Here is a 19,850-nt window from a genome sequence, read left to right on the forward strand (position 1 = left end):
AGCTTGTGAAAGTTAAATGTCTGTTATTTCTTTGTAGGTGTGGCTGAAGATTCACCACTGCGGAAAAATATTAGAGACCGCCCCGAAAGGGCGTAGCCGTACCAACAAGTTTACTATAAAAAGGTCCCAACAGTTGGTGAAAAACACACTTGAAGTCCTCAAGCAATACGCTTATACATACTCCAATTGCTTTTCCCAGTCTGCAATTTCATCATCGAGAATGTCTATTGTTTTGGTACGTAAAATTTTAGTTGATTTTGGAAGGAAAATTTCGAGCATATTAATGAAAACTTGTCGTTCTCAAAAAGGCGATTTTGCTGTTTTGTGCTGCCGGTTGCTTGGCTGAAGATTTGACTGCTGAAGAGCAGTACAGGTAAAAGGGATTTCCTTGTTGTTTCATAGACTGGATACGTAACAAACACTGTTGTTTATTTTCCTTGTGTTTGTCGAAACCATAGGCCAGCTTATAAATCAGAATATCCAGCCCACAGACCAGCATATCCTGAGCCAAAATATCCCTCATACAGCAAACCATCCTGTACGAGGAAATCAGTGACTTTATAAATCCTGACGTTTCTAATTTACTTTCATCTTCTATAGATCCATCTTACCCATCCCACTCAACTTACCCAGCCTACCCCAAGTATTGCGATCCTAAAGCCGCTCCTAAATGCGCTGAAAATTCCACCGGTCACTGGTGTCTGACTGACGAGGAATACCCCGTCTACGAAGTCAAGGTACTGCTCATTCTTCTTGGCTTCTACTTAATCGCCTTAACTAAATTATAATTGCATTTCAATAGTATGCCATCGACTACGATCCTTTAGTCCTCAAGAAATACGCTGACGTTGCCGATCAATCCGCTAAACGATCTGGTCGATGGAGTCAGCAAAGAACAAGAGGAGAAATTCGATTACTCTTTCTACAAAGGAAAGCAATTCGACGAGGGCAACTGGGTCGGTGGTGAAGGTTTCATCTGTCCCAGTGACGTCGCTTATTCTCGTCCCCTTCGTGCCAAGAACACTGCTGGTGAATGGCGTGTCATCGTCCAGGACATCGCCTGGCCCACCTACACGCAGACCCAGCGGACAGAGACTTGCTTGTTCCCAGAAGCCGCTTGCCGCACCTTGGCTCCTTGCCACTTCAGCAAATGCCTGCAGAAGCACACCGTTCATCGCATGCTCTCTTTCGACCCTTGCGATGAGCGCAGGGGTGTCTTTATCGACACCTACAAGCTTCCATCAGCTTGCTCTTGCCACATCCCCGTCAAGGCATAAGCTGACTAATAAGATCAACAACAAACCCACCTGATTAAAGACCATGCCCGACTTCACCTACCCCATAAAGGCACTGCCAGCCTGTCTAATTTCGGACCCCATAACGGCACTGCCAGCCTGTCTAATTTCGGACCCCATAACGGCCTTCAGATAATACCCAAAACGTCAAGTTAAAAGAGAGGGACTGCTTTCAATTAAAAAAGGTTCCGCCAACCGTCAATATCCTCTCCAACACCGGGATCGTTTTTTGTATTCTGTGGATTTGTCTTTAACCTATTCATCTCCTTTCATCTTCAAAGTGAATGCGAGCAACTGAAAGTTCTTTTTCAAATGAAATAGAAAGGTATTTATTATTCCAGAGAATATTTTTACTACCTTGTTAGCCCTGTTAAATTTTGTTTGAGAAACGAACTCGGTTATAGAGGGAAATACGTTGATTTCGAGCAGTGTTGGAAAAAACAAAGCGTTGGTAGAGGCATGTGGAGCTGGTTGGACAACGACAATTGAACTTGTACTTTAAATCGCCTTTCTTTAAAAATGATATGGCGAATGAAACGGCCAGGGATTTTATACAATCATGATTCATCTGTCACGATTGTGAACCCAAAATGGCCTAAAAAAGTATGATCGGTGGTTGACTTGGAATCGTTCATGATCTGGCGACTTAACGAGACTTATTCATTATCTATTTTAACATTCGTTGGAAAGGAATGTCGCCATCAATAGCTTAGACTGGATGTGTTTGAATATTTGAAACCGAAGCTATACCTTGATTTTTGTATTGCAGGGAGAAATCTCTCGTTCTGTACTAAAGCCTAAAATCGTTAAAAAGTTGTTGGGATACCTCGAAGGATAACTATGTGAGGCGATGCATACTGTTTGCATACATTTTTGGATTTGAAAGTATCAACGTGATATGTACTCACAACAGCTCCGTTTTGCACACCAACTGCAATCCTTTTTTCTCGGCCGTTCCCGTTTAGAGGTTGATGACTTTAGATAAGTACAAAATTTTCTGCATTTCATAAAACCAGTGATGTAGAAGAAAAATGACGTAAGGACCATTTTATTCTCTTCCGACATTGTAATTAAATAATAGACTTGGATTTAGTGTATAAAGTTCTGTTTGCTCGAAAGGTAATAGTGTAAACATTCGTAATTTTGTAATTCATTGAAACTTACGAGGAACATTGCAGGAGCAAGCCGATGGCAATTGGTAGATGTCGACAAAAATGCCCTTCTCAGGATCACAGGGATTGAAGGAGAGCATCCGCTGATAGACGTACTTTTGAAGGCATTTGCTGCCATAGCAAGGGGCGACAGTACGACAAGATGCTCCAGCGAACAAACAAGTCTCGATCCGTTGGGTTTGCGTGTATCCTGGCCATGCAATATCTTGCACGATGACACGCCATTCACCGTCAGTATTCACTGCACGAAGGGGACGGGTGTAGAGGACGTCGCTGGGGCAGATGTATCCTTCGTCTCCAACCCAGTTGCTCTTTTCAAAAGTCTTGCCGTGATAATCAGGGTAGTCGAAATGATTCTCCGATAAGGATGTCAAGCCATCGACTAAGTTATCAGCCGACTGATCAGCAACATCAGCGTATTTCATCAACACCAATGGATCGTACTCGATGGCGTACTGAAAAGAATGCAAGACGTTGGTCCTTTAAACGAAACGAATTTCTTAAATTTCATTGCATTTTAAAAACTAACCTTAACTTCTTTTAATGGGTATTCAGAGTCCTTAAGGCAAAATGTTTCATTGCCTTTTTCGGCGCATTTTGGTGCTTTGCGAGGATCACAATAATTGTACTCGCTCTTTTGGCCGTACGGAGCTGGATACGCTGGTTTCGGATAGTGTTGAGGATCGGCAGCAGCCTCGGCAAGAGCTCCCAACAAGACGGCACCGAAACACAACTAATTGAAGGAATGAACAGTAAGTAAAATGTCTAAACGTATTGAACTAAATATTCCATAATTCAAAGACTTTCCTAGAGATGGAACACGCTTGAATTGATAACTCTTACCATAATAGTCTTCATATTCAGTCCTGTTTGTGTTGTTCACAGTAAAATTGCAAAGCTGTGTAGATGATGTTCAGCTGTCAACTGATGCCGATTATTCAGAGGGAAGGGCATTATATAGACGTTCCATGTCTTTTACTGATCTGTGCTGTCCAAGAAAGCATTAAGAGTTTGCTCATTTTGCGGTTTGCAGAACCCACAATTTCGGTTTCACCTGTGTGATGACCCTGTTCTCATTTGACGAATCACTTTTATTTGTGTGTTTTCATCAGGCACCACTATGTTGCCATTACATGCAGCTATTCGATGACCACAAGAACAAGTGGTTACGGCAATCCAATTTAACCGCATTTACTGCAACTTGTCTTTGACGGACTGAAGTGTTTAGGTTGGTTGGAACAAGTTGCCTTTCACTCCACTTCTCGATCCGGACGACTAGACTTTGATGAGGCAATTGGAAGAAAAAGCGACTGGAATTTGATACGATGCCGAATTCATGACTTGGTATATAAGACTCGCATTTCTCGTTTTGAATTAGTAGTTTCCTGACTAACAAACAGCAAAGAGAATCCCCTTTCGACTGTCAACACCACAATGTCCATCAACCTCTTGGTAAGCCATTCCACTTCTTATAGTCAAAACATTCATTCATTCTTGTTTGCCAACTTAGATTGTTGCTGTTTTAGCGATTGGAGCTTTCGCTTCTCCTGATCCCAACTATAAACCTCGTCCTCCACAGTACGGCGCTCCACCCAGATACGAATACGTCGAGATTCCGCATTGCGCTAAAAACACAACCAAATCCTGGTGTCTCGAAGACTCTGAATATCCTCGACACGAAGTTCAACAAGCTCTAGATGAACACTACCAGGCCGTTCTCGCTTTTTACAAGGACAAATTGGCCAGCACGGAAAACTCTGTCGACGGACTGGACAAGTTGAACGACGAGATTTACCTTTGCCCGAGTTCCACTGGCTACATCCGTCCTCTTCGTGCCATCAACGTCGATGGCAAATGGCGCACAATCATCAACAACGTCGAGTCTTATGGCATCAAATACACCCAAACTGCTCGTGTGGAAGAATGTGATGTTGTTGTTGGGACCAATTGTCCCTTAGTCGAGTCGTGCTACGACTCGAAATGCATCCAGAAGAACATGTTCCATCGCTTTTTGGTTTACAACCCCTATGAGGAAAATTTCCCATTCGCAATTGAGAAATTCAAACTTCCTGGCTCGTGCGGATGTGTCGTCGGAGCTTTCCATCTTTAATTCTTTTACTTCTAGGTTAATAGATGTATGCATAGTATGGCGAATGTTTATTATGGCATCCATCCTACTTTTTCATTTATCATGCAAATTATTTATTCTTTTACGAATCAGTGTGGTCAATAAAATCTTATCGCATATACGAATATCAATTTTATTTCTCAGTACTCTGCATTGCCTATAACAATAAAGGCTTTTTTCCACAAGAATTGTTGCTGTTGAGTAAAAAAGAACGTGATATTTTAAGCGTATTATGGACAGGAAATGTGGAAAACACATTTAATGTGGGCGTAATTATATTTCTAGACCCCCTACAAAGAATATAACTTTCCAAAACTAAAGCAGTCAGTTCTTTATAGCTTTTTGCACTTCTTTTTTTTTTGTTGATCTCTTGTTATACCGTCTTGCATATATATGCCATTTTCGATATCTTGTCATTTGCAGCTAAACTATTTGTAAACATACGACAGACAGGTGAAACAAAGAGATTGGTCACATTGATTCAACCCATGTTACGTAATATTACGTATCAGCTTTCCACACCCCAAAGGAAAAGATGCTGCTGCAAGAAGTGGTTATGAAGTTGGTGGTGACGAATGGAGATTGTGGTGGCAATTGGACGGCGAAAACATCTTGATTTTTTTGAAGAAAAGAAAGTGTTGTTCTTTCTCTTGCATTATTCTTAAACGACCAGTCGTCAGGTACAGTGTTGTCTGAAAAATGATCTCCAGCTCCTGTCAATCTTCTTTAACAAGCAACATGACATCCGTATTGGTAAGCTCATTTCCATTCCAGCAAATCTTATGCCAGTGTTCATTACGTGTAATTTTTATTTAGGGGCTTGTGATCCTTTGCCTCGTCTTTTGGGTTGATTCATCGACTATTGAAAATAGGGACTTTTCCGGTCCACTCTGGTATCCTTCGAGTTTATTCAGGTTCACTAGACCATCGACAAGCAGCCGCTCAATAAATCGCCCAGCTCCACTGTTATACGGATCATCGACCAATGCCATTCAGCGGCCGTTCAATCCCTTCAGTCGTATTGATGTCCACAATAAAACTGACGTTTTGATTCCAATTGTCGTAACAACAACTCCAGCAACGACAACGTCAACAACTCCAGCAACAACAACGACAACATTAACCCCAACAAACCTGAAGTCTGTCAAATTTTGTAACCCAAATGCACCACCTCCGTGTGTCAACAAACGGTTTGGTTTCTGCATAAACGACGAAGAGTATCCCGACGACGACATTAAAGTATGTAATCATCACATTTTAATTCCGTTCAATGTTATTAATAGCCGTTTAATAGTTGGCTACAGAGTTCTCCGAATTGGCAGACAAATTCAGCTCCAAATCGATTGGCGATGACGAACCGATTGGTTCACTAGCCAACACAGTTAACAATACCGGTTGCGTGACCACCAGTCTGATTGTTAAACCATTACGAGCACAAAATATCGACGGGGACTGGAGAATTATCGTCCAAGATGCCAGGAACATCTTTCAATGGACATTAATGGCCGTATGTGGCAATCCCGACGCCAGTTGTCATAATCCCGAACGAATCACTCCCGTCTTTTGTTTTAACGGCAAATGCAAACAATTGTTTGCCGTTCGACGACTTCTAGCCTTCGATCCGTGTAATCCTAATCGTCAAGTATTTGTCGATTCGTTTAAATTGCCAACTGAATGCAGTTGCCGCCTTTCTCGAATGTCTTGCTTCTATAAATATGATGTTTGATGTAGTTCTCATCGATTGCTCAATTGTACCGCACCATGTGTGGCAGCGGTGTTTGTAAAAAGAAAAATGCTATTATTTCATTTTAAATAATAAAAGTCTTTGTAACATGACTACTTTCACTCGATTTCTTCAAACTGCGAAATTTGGGTGGTTGCACAAAAAAAGGTGGGAGAGGTTTGATAGGAAATAGAGGTAAAGTTAGTTACCTGTTACGTAGAACTATTGAGGGAAAGAAGAGGCTGGGTGATGACGAGTCAATGCCCTGGTCGCCTTTCAACCCCTTCCTCTAACCAAAAAAGCTATGACGTAATGAAACTGGTACCTTTTCACTTCATTCTTCCAGTAGCTACAACGTCGTTCGTTACATCATTTGAAGGATAAGATAAAAACTAGTGATCTGTGATTGCGTGTCATCGTTCGTGTCTCGAAAACATTCGATTATTAATCAGGAAAAACAATAGATGGTTGTTGAGTTGATGCATATCTTGACACTTTCATTTGCGAACAAGTTGGCTACTGATTTTCTTCTAATTACCCAAAAGTGAGAATGGACAAGAGTGAAAACTGATCGAGAAAGTTTCAATGAAGATAAATGTATGGCGTGAATTGCTTTCATTGCTCCAGGTACTCGTGATTGCGTCATATAACACACGTGACGATATTCCAAAACAACGTTGTCTATCCCACTCGGCGGTTGGCAGCAGTTGTGGTTGCATTTGAATTTCGATCGACGTCTTAATATAAAAATAGCCGGCTTTCATTCTGGTCATTATTCTTCTTTCAGTTTGCTGAGACACAAGGTGTTCTTTATCTCCTGCCACTCAAATCACAATGACATTTATTTTAGTAGGTTTTTTTTTAAATATTAAATTGGGTTAAAGTCCAAACCAATTTGCATTTCTCACTTCCTTTTTCAGATGGTTTTGTCTCTGTCTTTTGGAATTGCTGTCGCTGATGTTAAACTTCCAGTACCGCTTGCATTCCGTACAGCACCCAATCCGCAGGATAACTATTGTAATCCATTACGGCCACCTGCGTGTGTTGACAGCAGGTTCGGTTTTTGCATAAGTGACGATGATTACCCAGTGGATCACATTCAGGTATCTACTGCTAAAACATCTTTTCCAAATTGTTTGCTCTTCTTGACGTTATACAGGCGGCCGTTGAGTATTCCGAATTAGCCAAGAAATTCAGTTACAAAACAGTTCCAAGGGAAGAGAGTGTCCGTCGTCCCGTACGGTTGAGCCAGGGGAATAATTGCATATCGACCAATCTTCTGCTCAAACCGATCCAAATGCCCAATCTGAATGGAAACTGGCGTGTCATTGTCCAGGACACGAAAGGAATTATTCAACGTGAACGAATCGTTGCTTGCTCCCGGCCGGGGGATTTCTGTCACGTTCCAGAACATCCGTTCGGCGGATGTCACGAAAGCCGCTGCAGCCAGAAATTTGTTGTTGGAGAACTGTTAGCTTACGATCCATGCGCTCCTTCCCGTGGTGTCTTTGTCGATTCTTTTAAAATGCAATCGGCCTGTAATTGCCTCCTATCCCGTTCCAAATGTTGAATAAAATTCAATAGCCTCACATTCTTGTCAACTTAAATCCTACGTCGGTGACAATGAATTGGGATTTTTGCTTGAAGAGATTCGTCCCTTTTTGTCTAAAACTAATTTAAATGGCAGGATTATTTGGCTATCGCACAAAGATTCTTATCCTTTTCAAACTTATTCTTATTTGTTCTACGATTCTGCAACATTTCATTTGTCAAACGAAAAAGAAAATTTCACTCTTTGAAAATGTATCCCTTCGTATGTTTTTACGATAGTATGACACACTCAAGCTTTCTTGCTTTCTGGGATTGAGCGTATAGAAAAACAGTTGAATTGCTTGTGAATGTTTATTTCCAACTTTAGAAAGACGTTAAATTCATGTCATTATTTCAATCTACAATCAAGACACTATTCACATTTAAATAATAAGAAACAAGCATCGTGCTTGAGGGTCGTCTAGTGAAATTGAGGAAGGTGGCAGGAGCAAGCCGATGGCATCTTGTAGATATCGATGAAAATTCCTTTCTGAGGATCGCAAGGATCGAAGGACAACATACGATGGTAGATGTACTGCTGCAGACATTCGCTTCGATAGCAAGCAGCGAGAGTGCGGCAAGATGCTCCAGGAAACAAACAGGTCTCGATCCGTTGCGTTTGCGTGTATCCTGGCCAGGCAATATTTTGCACGATGACGCGCCATTCACCGTCAGCGTTCACGGCACGAACGGGGCGGGCGTAAAGGACATCGCTGGGACAGATGTATCCCTCGTCGCCAACCCAGTGACCCTTTTCGAAGGCACTGCCATGATAGTTGGAATAATCAAAGTGCTCTTCCGCCAAAGATGTCAGGCCATCGACTAAGTTATCAGCTGATTGGTCGGCAACATCGGCATACTTGTTCAGCACCAAAGGATCGTAATCGATGGCATACTGAAATTGTGATATCATCTTTAAAATAGGCAACATTTCGGGAAATTAAGCTGTTGATAATTCGACGTACCTTGACTTCTTTCACTGGATATTCAGAGTCCTTCAAGCAAAAGGTTTCAGTTCCGTTGTTGGAGCATTTCGGTGCCTTGCGAGGATCACAATAATGTTCGTATTGGCTTTCGTACTTTTTCTCGTAAGCCACTGGATAAGCTGGTTCAGCGTAAGCTGGTTTTGGGTAAGTTGGACCTGCTGGATATGCTGGTTTAGGATCAACTGGAGCTGGATACGAAGGCTTCGGGTAGGCTGGAGCTGGATACGCAGGTTTAGGATCAACTGGAGCTGAATACGAAGGCTTCGGGTAGGCTGGAGCTGGATACGAAGGCTTCGGGTAGGCTTGAGCTGGATACGAAGGCTTCGGGTAGGCTGGAGCTGGATACGCTGGTTTAGGATCAACTGGAGCTGGATACAAAGGCTTCGGGTAGGCTTGAGCTGGAGATGAGGGCTTCGGGTAGGCTGGAGCTGGATACGAGGGCTTAGGATGAGCTGGAGCTGGATACGAGGGCTTAGGATGAGCTGGAGCTGGATACGAAGGCTTGGGGTAAGCTGGAGCTGGATATGAGGGTCTCGGATAGGCAGAGTGCGCCGGGTATTGTGATCTAGTATTGGGATGCGCTTCCGCAGCCGCTTCCGGCTCGGCAAACACTGCAATTAATACGGCACTCAAACATACCTGTGAAAAAAACTTTGATTTAGTTTGAATTTCGTGAATGATGAATTTATCAATGCAGTTTTAAATTTGGAATCTTTTGTTGCATACTGAAAGGTTCGCAAAATACTCACCATTAAAACTTTCATTTTCGATATAATGAATTAGATTTATCGAGCTCAATCTTGTAACAAGCTGCAGTGGAGATTGTCAGCTATCAACTGATGTCAATTGCTAAAACAAGAAGGGTTTTTATACCGGATCCAGCTTCTCAACAAGCTGTGTCGGGGTAGTACCCAGAGTTGGGGCATTCTTTCCACCCAACGCCCTTGATCTAATTTTGAAATAACAAATTTTCACCCTTTGTATAAAATCATTGACAACACGGTCATACTTCGTTGCTTCTTGCAGAATTTATTTGATGCATTAAAATTCCATATGCGGATGGGTGCAAGTTTCATTTGTGACAATTGTTCGTTCTGAGTTAGGGAAATGTTCGATATTTCACCCAAGGGTTGACAACTTTAGAAACCAAAAATCCAAGGGGAAAGGTACGGTAATGAGAAAAGTTTTGTTTCCACTTTTGGCCCCCCCTTTCTCGTCTTACGATTTCGACGTTCAGTTGCAGATCGAAAGCATGACGGCGTGGTGGCGAGAAAATCGTGCTCTTCGTGTCCTAACATGTACAGCTTTGATGCCAATACATTTCTGAAAGGATTGTGCAATTGTCCGACCATTTGAGGTCGGACAACATGTCATAATTTCATGTTAAAGAAAGCTGCTCTTGAAATGGCTTTAGTGGTTTTCGAGTGTTGCTCGCGGTCCGCCAGAAATTCACCTCGATCTCGATTACGAGAGATTGGCCATCGACAGACACGTTCGTTTTGCTCCAGAGGATGAGGCACACAGTATATAAAGCTTGCAATGTTCGACTAAAGTTCAGTATTCTTTCCTTGGCTATAATTCGTGCTGTCAAGTTTGGTCCGACCAGCGTCGTCATGTCTATCCAATTGATTGTAAGTCAAACATTTCTTTAATAGTTTTCAGATCTTTTTCGTTCAAAATGCAATTATGAATTCAAAAAAATAGCCCTCACATTTCTCATAACATTCCGTTTATGTATGCAGATTCTTGCTTCGTTGGCCATTGGAGCTTTCGCTTCTCCTGATCCCAACTATAAACCTCGTCCTCCACAGTACGGCGCTCCACCCAGATACGAATACGTCGAGATTCCGCATTGCGCTAAAAACACAACCAAATCCTGGTGTCTCGAAGACTCTGAATATCCTCGACACGAAGTTCAACAAGCTCTAGATGAACACTACCAGGCCGTTCTCGCTTTTTACAAGGACAAATTGGCCAGCACGGAAAACTCTGTCGACGGACTGGACAAGTTGAACGACGAGATTTACCTTTGCCCGAGTTCCACTGGCTACATCCGTCCTCTTCGTGCCATCAACGTCGATGGCAAATGGCGCACAATCATCAACAACGTCGAGTCTTATGGCATCAAATACACCCAAACTGCTCGTGTGGAAGAATGTGATGTTGTTGTTGGGACCAATTGTCCCTTAGTCGAGTCGTGCTACGACTCGAAATGCATCCAGAAGAACATGTTCCATCGCTTTTTGGTTTACAACCCCTATGAGGAAAATTTCCCATTCGCAATTGAGAAATTCAAACTTCCTGGCTCGTGCGGATGTGTCGTCGGAGCCTTCCACCTTTAAGGTTGTGAGATGTTCAGTGTCTTCAAACAATACTTCGGATTGCTGTAACTATGCAAGATTGGTTCAAACTACATACGGACACTGAATCCGCTTAAATTATTTAAATTTACCTATAAAAAAAAATAAATTAATTTGGCATTTATTTAACTTTGCGTTTATTCTGACCTGTAGGGCTTGCGCTTTACTGATCTGTTCTGTTGATAATTTGTCAACGGGTATTTTATTATTTCCAGTGTACTACGTGTCCACGGAACCTCTTCTAAAGTAACTGTTCAAATTCTGCCTTTGAACGCATTTTCATTATAAAAACTGAGGCCCGACAATTAACATTATCAGCGTGAAGAAGAGGGCAATCACGTAATTTGCAATAGTAGTCTCTTGTGTAAAAAACTCATTGGATGAGCTACAATTTACCATCACCGATGCATCTTCAAAAAATTGTAGTAGTTAAAGTACCAACTTCCATCAGTCATGTGGTTAGAGAAGAAAGAACAGCTTCTTTGGCAGTCGCGAACGCGACCTGCGTCCAGCCTGAAGCCAAGACTTGATCGCAAGAAAACTGGAGAAATCCTACTGCAGAGGGGAAGAGGAGTTTCAACGTCTTATCAAACGGTTCTCCAGTTCCACGCATTTTATTGCTTCCACATGTAGCATCGGCAAGCATGTCTCCGACGCCGAATCATAAAACATTCAAAGGGGCTTATAGTTCAATTAAAAGCCTGCCAACGCACCGCAAACAAAGTAAGCTAAAACTCCATGCTATTAAATTTTTAAGTTGTTAGTGTAGAAGAGAGTCTTTGAACCTCTTGGTGTAGCGTTCAAATTTCATCATCTCGAAGCGAATCGACCAAGGACGTCGAGGAACCGGATTGGTATGCATCAAACCTCGCCGTATAATTACAGCTTTGCGCCAAGTTACGCTAGATCGTTCATTCTGTCCGAGCAATTGAAATCGGGTTAATTCTATTGCGCAGAGAAGCCGTCGGCTACAACTGTAGCCTCAATAATTGCAGTCATTATTCTTGCTGTTATTATTGATAGTTCCTGAAATATTATTGAACGTTCCCGCTAACCTGTACAACGTGAGCCTTGAGCTTTGTCTTGTTTGTGTTACCTGTGGATGTCGACGAACCCTTCATATATAGGGCAGCTACCGATCGTAGCCGTCCTGGAACATACGGAAGTTCGAGCAGTAGAGATAAGAAATATCTTTTCTTGATCGGTGGACATATTTGGTTCATGTTTTGGAGATAAGGGGGTGATCAACAACAAATGACGTGTCGCCTACTTCATTTTAATGAGTACGCTTAGTGATTAAATGCTTCACTACCCGAATTTGTTGCTTGTCGCACGCATTTTAATAATTGCCCATTACTCACAAAAATTAGGATAAACCCAAAGGTTACCGTTAGCAATACGATGCGATCGAGCTGATAAAATGTAAACATTTTCCGCGTCTCTGTCAGAACCGGTTTTTTTCTTTCAAACAGGATATAGCCTGTTGACGAAAATAAAGACCTGTCTCAATGTGAGATAGAGGTACAACGCGCATCGTTGATATGAAACTCAATTTTCATAAAATGACTTGTCTTTATTTCACGGAAACATTCAATTTGATTTTAAAGCAGTGTATTCCAATTGAGACCATTACGATTTGTTATGGCATTCTAGTGTCCTACACAATCAACGCGAATGAACGCAAAATCAGTACAATTCTGACGTTTAAAACAGGCAGCATTGCTTGTTGCCAAACAAACGAGTGCGACAGGTCCTGTAGATGGTAAAGCTGGCACAATCAGTGCTGCTCGAGCACGAAGCTATTCACAATAAACGCAACACAATTGTTATTTTCAATTGACGAGAAAGAGTAAGAGGAGAGCCACGCTACATGTATAGTCTGGCCATGTCATGCGATTATAATCAAAGTGAGACTTACAGAATGGTCGGCAGAAAGTTTCGTCATTCTCCGACGGATCTTCTACGTCAGTGGGTGCACCGGTGGCATAAATAATAGCCATGACGGCAAAGACGACGACAAAGAGCTGATTTTTTTTTTTTTTAGGATGGAAACAAATTTTCAAACATGTAGGAAAAGAAAAACTTTTAAGCGATTACTTACGAAGAATTTTTGCTGGAACATTTTGTTATTGCTGCTAATCGTCGTTGAATGATAATGATTGAAGTGGAGCTGGACGTTTTTATATACTCATTTTTTGAGGGACATTTATTACGTCATGAACGAACATGTGTCTTGTTCAAATTTGATCGGCTTGCACCTGTATCAATAGCAAATTATATCCTTTCCATATTAATTTGTTAGCTGTTGTTTCAATGCGGATCTAGGATCTGTCTACGTGGACAGAACAGCCCTCATAGCCAGACGAACATGTGGTTTTGACGGTGCACTACCTCAACGTACCTACGGCGATCAGACTTGTAAAAAATAAAAATGTCTGGCGACAACTGTGTTTACAATATTATACGTTATAGTCTGCGCTGTCGAATGAACTGTGTGTCTTCGCAATAGTTTTTGTTTAAAATGAAAAATCTAGTTAGCTATACAGAACTTAACAGGCGAAATTTCATGGACATGGATCGGAAAACGTGTCCAGCTTGCTAACAAGAAAATTTAGATTTCTTGGCTAGTGAAACAAAGACTAGGTTGAGAAACAGAAACTTGATTGTCTTCCTTGTTTCTGTCACCAATCCATCAGAGCGACTGTCCACCACAACAACACGCAGATGCGGAATTTCGTTGGTATGGACTCGCAACAGTTCCACTGGAATTGTTGTGTAATTCACCAATCCATTTTTCCAAACACGTTCGGGATTGCAAATCGAAATATTTTTAAGATTGCACATAATTCTATAGTTTTGGTTTAAAATATGAATGCCAATTTTGCGACTGAAATATTAGGTTTTCGAATTCGACACGCTATCAAGAAAATTGAAGTGAAACATTTAGAAGGTCATGACGTAAAGTTACGTGCGCAATTGAAACAAAAGTAGAACACGTGGAAGGAGAATCATGGGAAGGGTCAACTATTTTTTCCGAGAAATTTAAAGATTACCACAACCTAAAAATTAAAAGACAAGGACAAATTCGGTGTGCAGTGTATTTCCCTAATTACTTCCAGTCCCACATTATCGGGAGACTAGAAAAGCTCATTGAATTCTCACATCGTTACCATACTTGCTGGAACTGTTCATGGAAGCACAAGTCTCATCATCTAAAGGGAAGTTCGTTAAGCACCAGTTATCGTGAGTCAATTTCTGTACTAGCTAGGTAATAACTGATGTTTCTAGCCCACCGTGTAAACGTTGGAAGGTCAGTGCATTCCACGTTTGATCCCATTGCTTCCCACTATTTCATTGAATTATTTTTGTTCGTGTCGAATAGTATTAAGTGGGATTGCGTAATAGCTTGTCGAACGTTTCCCTTTACGTAATCGCAGTGAACTTGTAAGCAGCCGCCTTGTTTTTAGTTGGCCAGTTTTCCTTGTCACACCATTTTCTTACTTAAATGAATCGTTTGATATAAAATTGTTGGAACTAAAGACCTTGGTGTTACTCTTTCGGATGTTAACCTATAACAATGAGGTAATTACGAGATACGTGATTACGAGATTTACTAAGCAAGTTGTTTGGATTGTGGGGGAAATTCTTTTCAAGTACATTTGTCGTAATGTACCACTCGTTAAAACAAGAGACTAACATATTAACGTAAATGAACTCGTCGGTTTTCCCGATATCATGGGAGCAGGATTTGGATTAGTGATGCGTCCGTTCCGTTTAAAACAGGTAGCATTTCTTGTCGCCAAACGAGTGTAACAGGATTTGCATATAGTTTACACATTCAATGCTTTACACGTGTAATGGGGCTGTCTTAAAATTCAGCCATTTTCAGGGGTGTTCTGACACGTCATTAACCACTGTCTCGTTTGCTATTCAGAGCTGAGGTGATTGCTGGGTGTTTAACAACCCATTAATCTAACTCGCTGGAAGTTTCCTGGAACTTGATTGCGTTTGCTCAATATTTGCAGCCCAAATGTTGCTAGGCATGTGAAACCTCTGGCATTAGCTTTCGCTACTGTTTCAGTTGCATTATTCGGTTAGTTGTTCGTATAATTTTGCATAAACAGCACAAAGTCTTAAATTTCCGTCACGATCACGTCCTAATATTCTGATTATTCTTTATTTTTAATGAGTGCGTTTATCCATTCGTATCCTGTTCGATCAAGTGTTGGAACAGGTGCGAAACTCGCCTTGTCTAGCCTATCAATGACATTGTCAACATAGCTTGAATCAATATAGCTGCATTCGGTTCCATATTAGCTATCTAGTCCCAGACAGTTAAGTAAATCTAAATACTGTACCAATTTATCATAAAATATCAATCATAAAAATGGCCCTTGCTATGCGAGTTCTCCGGGAAACAGTATATTAATTTTTTGTATCTTCTTGCTTAACATATCGCTACAACTTGTTTGTACTTGCAGGATGTTGGAATTTGCGCCGACAGCCTTGTAAAGAAATAACAGCCTCCAGTATCAAGTTGTTTCAATCACCGCGGCCATGTAACACGCAAGATTCTTTTTTTTTTTTCTTTTTTTGATGTTCAAACATCACAAAACAAGTTTGGAACATTCATTGTTTTTGCTGCATGTTCTTTACGTTAGCGAGAGTATTGGGCTTCGGTATTCTGCACTTAAAAATATTTTTTTATTCATAGAAAGAAATAATCCAGTTGGAAATGATTCCATCTCTGGATGGTTGTTCAGATGAAGAGGTTTGGCTCTCAGTTTGGGTTACAAGCAAGATAAACAGGGTTTTGTATAGTCCCTCCTTCGTTGTTCTGCAGTGCCGAAGATCTTGTTCTTTTTTTTTCCTGCCAAAGATTCCGTGCAGTACGAATTTTGCAACCTTGCCACCTGGTTGGGTCTGTTCTATGTGGTGTCCAAGTTAAAACGTTCTGACGACTTGTATTAATTAGATTTCAACAGAAAATGCAAGTGAAATGTTTGTGTGTTTTTTTCACAGCCATAATCGGTTCCGTAATTTCAGTGTCGGTTGACCCATCTAATGGTAGGTCAATTTTTATTCGTTCTGTTCGAAAAACTAAGCTAATTTTGGAATTGCAAATTTTTTGATCGACATTCAACTTGATCACTGGAGTCTTTCACGATAACCAGTAGGTATCTCAATGCGGCTAGATTTATAATTTAAATTTTTTTAACGGTTGTCCTATTTTTTACCTCGATAAGTGATGGGTGGGTAACGCGGCAGCTTAACCTTGTAACGAGGCAATTAGCGACAAACACAACTACAGTTAACATTGCTTGTGCTAAACTGGTTAATGTCACGGGGCCGTGTCGTCGTCGTCGAGGGCTCTGGTTGGAAGAGCCCATCGTTCTGTCTTTCGACGAAGAAACTGAAAAATTGACCGAGATTTTGTTTACGCCCCCGTACAGGTAAGAGATGAAATGCTCCATTTAAACCCAATATTGGCTTTTTACAGCCAAATATTCGTAATCTTAGGATGGAGACGACTGAAATACCAAACACAAGTGTCATCGATTTCACTAGTGAATCTCCTAGTGGTGCAACCGTTACGAACATCGAGGATGGCCGTTTAGTACCATCGATGCGCGAATCCCGAGATCTTGATTTGCCACATTCCCGAATCTATTTCCCGTTCGTACTCAGTCTCGTTACGAGGTTCATATCGGCACTTACTGCCGGTAGGCCGTCTGTGCCAATTGGAGGAAACCCTACGCTAACTGGCGGTGTTTTGCCTATTTTTGTACCTTCGCAAACGGTGACTGTCACCGTGACCAATACGTTCTTTGTCCAGCTCTGCACCCCTTCCCCATTTCCTTTCTCGGAATGCCTTCAATTTCGCAAACGATATTGAGTATTTACCCCAAGACTTTCGGATGGTACATTTTTTGTATAGTCAGGTTGCTTTTTTGCTCACGTGTTATTTATTTTAACGTTGCTATTTATTGAATATCTGTTTTAACGAATGGTTTGGTAAATGTGCTATTTATTGGATGGGTCAACTTAACAAAGATTATTCTTTAGGACAGTAACGGCTTAACTGTATCGGCTATTTCTTAATCCGTATACATTAACAGAACTGGTTCTCTTTTGTTTTAAATTCAAATGTTTACATTTCTGGCGGGTTAAGGACGAGTGGAAAATTCCTTGCAAAGGAGTTTACAAGTAACAGGTGACAGGTAAAAAATAGTGGTAACTATAATTACCGCCTGGCGGACGCCATTGGCCGGTTTTTTTTTTCTTTTTAGTAAAATCTTTTGGGTGTGTGACACGAGCAGGCCGACGGAAATTTGTAAATGTCGATGAACAAACCTTTGGTGACATCGCACGGATCGTAGGACAACATGCGATGGTAAATGTATTTTTGCACGCATTTTGTGCGGTAGCAAGGGGCTATAGTGCGGCAAGAAGCGCCGGGAAATAGACACGTTTCGAAACGTTGAGTTTGAGTGTAATTGTCTTGCACAATCACTCGCCATTCTCCTTCAACGTTTAATGCTCGTTTAGGGCGAACGTAAAGGACGTCACTGGGGCAAATGTATCCATCGCCTCCGACCCAGTGGCCCCTAGAAAATGGACTGCCATTGTACAGCGAATAATCAAAGTGTTTCTCTTCTAAAGACGTGACGCCATCCACCAAATTATCTGCAGATTGGACTCCAATATCGGCGTGTTTCTTCCCCACCAATGGGTCGTATTCGATGTAGTACTGTTGTGAGTAAATATAGAAGGTGAGTACCGTTACTGTTGGACATGGTTATACTATTAAATTAATACTTTGATGTCTTTTTCCGGGTAGTCGACGTCTTTCAAACAAAACGTTTCGTTCAGACTTTTCACGCATGTTGGAGGGGATCGGGGATCACAGTAAACGTATTCGACACGTTTACCCTGAGGTACTGGACTGTTAGGGTTCTGACGAGGCTTGGAACGTTGAAGGAAAGCTGATTTTCTTTGATGGAGTGAAGGTCTTTTACTTGTCGGCTTTTGTGCAAATGCGCCAACTATCAGCACAGCTGATACCAACAACTGTTGAAGCAGGTAAATTAGTAAACCTTAAATGTTTTTTTTAGAGTATAAATTTTGAAATCCAATTACCATAGTCAATTTCATCGTTGAAAATTGAATTCCGGAGTAGTGAATCAACAGAGACAACAAGTGCAGCTTGTTCAAATAGAATTAACCGATTGATGCAGTTTTCAGGAAACTACCAGGTAGTTATATACGCTGCAAAATTGCATTCAATTACGAGTTTCACTCTGTTTTCATTCATGCGTCATTCGTGTTGATCATTGGCCTAATTTTCCTCTTTTAAAGAATTGCCGTTTGCTTCCGACTTGCGGTGATCGATCGGTTACCGTTAGTGAAATGCTCATCAATTATTACTTCCTTGTATGACAAACTGATCTACTTGTTAGCACAATTTTCACCGTACAACGTCACGCAATTCAGGACTTTCAAAGTTTCATCTTTGAAAGAAAGTAACTCTCCCCCCAAAAAGTGGGTAGATTAACCTACATGATGCAAACGGAATAATGGAAATTATGCTGAACGGTTCACTAAATTTTTACCTGTGTCATCTAGGTTGGTGAAATTGAGACATTTGTTTTCGTGAGCTACTCTCGTCGCTACAGTATATAAGAGTTAACTCATTTCAATGAGTAGTCGATATCTGTCTGGCAAACAAGTCGTTTCATCCATTTTTGCTTTCATTCATTGTTTTCATCCAATTGCCACTCGAAAAATGATCCATTCTGTTCTATTGGTGGTAAGAGGAATTCATTAATAGTTCAAGATTCAACTTGCACTTGCATTTACTAAAATATTAGTGGTAATTATTCTTGCAGGTCTTTGCTTCATTGGTGGTTAGTGTGTTGTCCGATCCATCACCCGAGCCGGCCGAGTTGAAACCCGTTTACGGTCCTCAACCCAAGTACGAGAAAATTGAAATTCCTCACTGTGCCAAAAACACGACAAAGGCCTGGTGTCTCGAAGACTCTGAATATCCTCAGTACGAGATCCAACAAGCCCTGGAACGTCACTACCAGGCTGGCGTATTAGACTTTTACAAGGATGTGCTGGCCAAGACTTCCAGTTCGGTTGACGGAATCGATAAGTTAAACGACGAGGTTTACCTTTGCCCGAGTTCCACCGGTTACGTCCAACCTCTTCGAGCCATCAACGTCGAAGGCAAATGGCGAACCATCGTCAATCGGGTCGAATCTTATGGCATAAAGTACACGCAAACTGCTCGTGTAGAAGAGTGTAATGTTGTCGTTGGCACCAGTTGCTCGTTGGTGCCTTCTTGTTACCAATCGAAATGCGTCCAGAAGGCTGTGTTCCATCGCTTCTTAGTTTACGATGCCAATGAGTACACTTTCCCATTCTCGCTTGAAAAATTTAGATTGCCCGGTTCGTGCAGCTGCGTTGTAGGTGCCTTCCACCTTTAAAATTGATGTGCAATCTGTCACCAAATCCTCGGCTTAGACTTCCTTTTACACTAAAATTAGCTGTTTGAATACACGAAAAACCTAATTCCAATTCTAAATGAAAA

At 41.4% G+C, this 19,850-nt stretch overlaps 10 protein-coding genes and 1 long non-coding RNA gene across 13 annotated transcripts; 7 read left to right on the plus strand and 4 right to left on the minus strand.

Annotated features, from left to right (window-relative positions):
* Positions 1–86: 86 nt before the first annotated feature.
* On the plus strand, positions 87–1,635 carry LOC116931751 (neurotrophin 1). Its single transcript, XM_045180297.1, is given in 6 exon segments — positions 87–235; positions 309–373; positions 459–538; positions 601–737; positions 803–865; positions 867–1,635. Coding segments are annotated over 6 exon segments (771 nt in total). The 5' UTR covers positions 87–220; the 3' UTR covers positions 1,278–1,635.
* Positions 1,636–2,327: 692 nt separating this feature from the next.
* Positions 2,328–3,399, minus strand: LOC123477060 (neurotrophin 1-like). Its single transcript, XM_045180298.1, has 3 exons — positions 3,311–3,399; positions 2,997–3,200; positions 2,328–2,922 (listed from the first exon to the last, which is right to left on the minus strand). The coding sequence occupies exons 1-3, from the start codon at positions 3,323–3,325 to the stop codon at positions 2,446–2,448; spliced, it is 696 nt and encodes a 231-aa protein (XP_045036233.1). The 5' UTR covers positions 3,326–3,399; the 3' UTR covers positions 2,328–2,445.
* A 289-nt stretch (positions 3,400–3,688) lies between these two features.
* LOC116931754 (protein spaetzle) lies at positions 3,689–4,716 on the plus strand. Its single transcript, XM_045180299.1, has 2 exons — positions 3,689–3,919; positions 3,978–4,716. Exons 1-2 carry the CDS (start codon positions 3,902–3,904, stop codon positions 4,575–4,577), a joined length of 618 nt encoding a protein of 205 aa, XP_045036234.1. The 5' UTR covers positions 3,689–3,901; the 3' UTR covers positions 4,578–4,716.
* Positions 4,717–5,202: 486 nt separating this feature from the next.
* Positions 5,203–6,428, plus strand: LOC116931744. The gene is made up of 3 exons (XM_032939384.2): positions 5,203–5,348; positions 5,412–5,834; positions 5,890–6,428. The coding sequence occupies exons 1-3, from the start codon at positions 5,295–5,297 to the stop codon at positions 6,319–6,321; spliced, it is 909 nt and encodes a 302-aa protein (XP_032795275.1). The 5' UTR covers positions 5,203–5,294; the 3' UTR covers positions 6,322–6,428.
* Positions 6,429–6,632: 204 nt separating this feature from the next.
* Positions 6,633–7,907, plus strand: LOC116931759. 2 transcript variants are annotated; one of them, XM_045180301.1, is made up of 4 exons: positions 6,633–7,030; positions 7,106–7,167; positions 7,239–7,421; positions 7,478–7,907. In XM_045180301.1, the coding sequence occupies exons 2-4, from the start codon at positions 7,153–7,155 to the stop codon at positions 7,886–7,888; spliced, it is 609 nt and encodes a 202-aa protein (XP_045036236.1). In that variant the 5' UTR covers positions 6,633–7,030; positions 7,106–7,152; the 3' UTR covers positions 7,889–7,907. The 2 variants fall into 2 exon arrangements, with proteins under 2 accessions (XP_045036236.1, XP_032795294.1); XM_032939403.2 differs by having other exon boundaries at positions 6,634–6,945.
* A 299-nt stretch (positions 7,908–8,206) lies between these two features.
* Positions 8,207–9,757, minus strand: LOC116931741 (adhesive plaque matrix protein). The gene is made up of 3 exons (XM_032939379.2): positions 9,644–9,757; positions 8,874–9,533; positions 8,207–8,803 (listed from the first exon to the last, which is right to left on the minus strand). Exons 1-3 carry the CDS (start codon positions 9,656–9,658, stop codon positions 8,330–8,332), a joined length of 1,149 nt encoding a protein of 382 aa, XP_032795270.2. The 5' UTR covers positions 9,659–9,757; the 3' UTR covers positions 8,207–8,329.
* Positions 9,758–10,364: 607 nt separating this feature from the next.
* On the plus strand, positions 10,365–11,378 carry LOC116931755 (protein spaetzle). The gene is made up of 2 exons (XM_032939398.2): positions 10,365–10,525; positions 10,637–11,378. The coding sequence occupies exons 1-2, from the start codon at positions 10,406–10,408 to the stop codon at positions 11,234–11,236; spliced, it is 720 nt and encodes a 239-aa protein (XP_032795289.2). The 5' UTR covers positions 10,365–10,405; the 3' UTR covers positions 11,237–11,378.
* A 1,470-nt stretch (positions 11,379–12,848) lies between these two features.
* LOC123477062 lies at positions 12,849–13,511 on the minus strand. The gene is made up of 3 exons (XR_006652292.1): positions 13,356–13,511; positions 13,173–13,278; positions 12,849–13,053 (listed from the first exon to the last, which is right to left on the minus strand). It is a non-coding gene; the product is annotated as an uncharacterized LOC123477062 (long non-coding RNA).
* Positions 13,512–14,122: 611 nt separating this feature from the next.
* Positions 14,123–17,380, plus strand: LOC116931765. Its single transcript, XM_045179920.1, has 7 exons — positions 14,123–14,153; positions 14,219–14,497; positions 15,736–15,813; positions 16,277–16,321; positions 16,412–16,427; positions 16,501–16,707; positions 16,775–17,380. The coding sequence occupies exons 1-7, from the start codon at positions 14,123–14,125 to the stop codon at positions 17,148–17,150; spliced, it is 1,032 nt and encodes a 343-aa protein (XP_045035855.1). The 3' UTR covers positions 17,151–17,380.
* On the minus strand, positions 17,266–18,504 carry LOC116931752 (neurotrophin 1). Its single transcript, XM_032939396.2, has 3 exons — positions 18,395–18,504; positions 18,074–18,325; positions 17,266–18,005 (listed from the first exon to the last, which is right to left on the minus strand). Exons 1-3 carry the CDS (start codon positions 18,407–18,409, stop codon positions 17,541–17,543), a joined length of 732 nt encoding a protein of 243 aa, XP_032795287.2. The 5' UTR covers positions 18,410–18,504; the 3' UTR covers positions 17,266–17,540.
* On the plus strand, positions 18,406–19,844 carry LOC116931750. Of its 2 annotated transcripts, XM_045180302.1 has the most exons (4): positions 18,428–18,510; positions 18,614–18,796; positions 18,881–19,064; positions 19,144–19,844. In XM_045180302.1, exons 3-4 carry the CDS (start codon positions 18,954–18,956, stop codon positions 19,744–19,746), a joined length of 714 nt encoding a protein of 237 aa, XP_045036237.1. In that variant the 5' UTR covers positions 18,428–18,510; positions 18,614–18,796; positions 18,881–18,953; the 3' UTR covers positions 19,747–19,844. The 2 variants fall into 2 exon arrangements, with proteins under 2 accessions (XP_032795285.2, XP_045036237.1); XM_032939394.2 differs by lacking the exons at positions 18,614–18,796; positions 18,881–19,064 and having other exon boundaries at positions 18,406–18,510.
* Positions 19,845–19,850: the final 6 nt, after the last annotated feature.

The sequence above is a fragment of the Daphnia magna genome, linkage group LG10 (genome assembly GCF_020631705.1).
Source record: "Daphnia magna isolate NIES linkage group LG10, ASM2063170v1.1, whole genome shotgun sequence".
NCBI lineage: Eukaryota > Metazoa > Arthropoda > Branchiopoda > Diplostraca > Daphniidae > Daphnia > Daphnia magna.

Excerpts from the sequence above, each read along its gene's own strand:
- LOC116931755 (XM_032939398.2), top strand. The coding sequence starts at position 10,406 with ATGAGGCACACAGTATATAAAGCTTGCAATGTTCGACTAAAGTTCAGT. Across the intron at positions 10,526-10,636 it reads TCATGTCTATCCAATTGATT|ATTCTTGCTTCGTTGGCCAT; the intron begins GTAAGTCAAACA and ends TTATGTATGCAG.
- LOC116931759 (XM_045180301.1), top strand. Across the intron at positions 7,422-7,477 it reads ACCCAGTGGATCACATTCAG|GCGGCCGTTGAGTATTCCGA; the intron begins GTATCTACTGCT and ends GACGTTATACAG.
- LOC116931752 (XM_032939396.2), bottom strand. Across the intron at positions 18,006-18,073 it reads ACCCGGAAAAAGACATCAAA|TACTACATCGAATACGACCC; the intron begins GTATTAATTTAA and ends TACTCACAACAG.
- LOC123477060 (XM_045180298.1), bottom strand. Across the intron at positions 2,923-2,996 it reads ACCCATTAAAAGAAGTTAAG|TACGCCATCGAGTACGATCC; the intron begins GTTAGTTTTTAA and ends CATTCTTTTCAG.
- LOC116931741 (XM_032939379.2), bottom strand. Across the intron at positions 8,804-8,873 it reads ATCCAGTGAAAGAAGTCAAG|TATGCCATCGATTACGATCC; the intron begins GTACGTCGAATT and ends TCACAATTTCAG.
- LOC116931744 (XM_032939384.2), top strand. The coding sequence starts at position 5,295 with ATGATCTCCAGCTCCTGTCAATCTTCTTTAACAAGCAACATGACATCC. Across the intron at positions 5,349-5,411 it reads GCAACATGACATCCGTATTG|GGGCTTGTGATCCTTTGCCT; the intron begins GTAAGCTCATTT and ends ATTTTTATTTAG. Across the intron at positions 5,835-5,889 it reads ATCCCGACGACGACATTAAA|TTGGCTACAGAGTTCTCCGA; the intron begins GTATGTAATCAT and ends GCCGTTTAATAG.
- LOC116931750 (XM_045180302.1), top strand. The coding sequence starts at position 18,954 with ATGAGTAGTCGATATCTGTCTGGCAAACAAGTCGTTTCATCCATTTTT. Across the intron at positions 19,065-19,143 it reads TCCATTCTGTTCTATTGGTG|GTCTTTGCTTCATTGGTGGT; the intron begins GTAAGAGGAATT and ends TTATTCTTGCAG.
- LOC116931765 (XM_045179920.1), top strand. The coding sequence starts at position 14,123 with ATGAATGCCAATTTTGCGACTGAAATATTAG. Across the intron at positions 15,814-16,276 it reads GTTTCAATCACCGCGGCCAT|CCATAATCGGTTCCGTAATT; the intron begins GTAACACGCAAG and ends TTTTTTTCACAG. Across the intron at positions 16,708-16,774 it reads TTGTTTACGCCCCCGTACAG|GATGGAGACGACTGAAATAC; the intron begins GTAAGAGATGAA and ends TCGTAATCTTAG.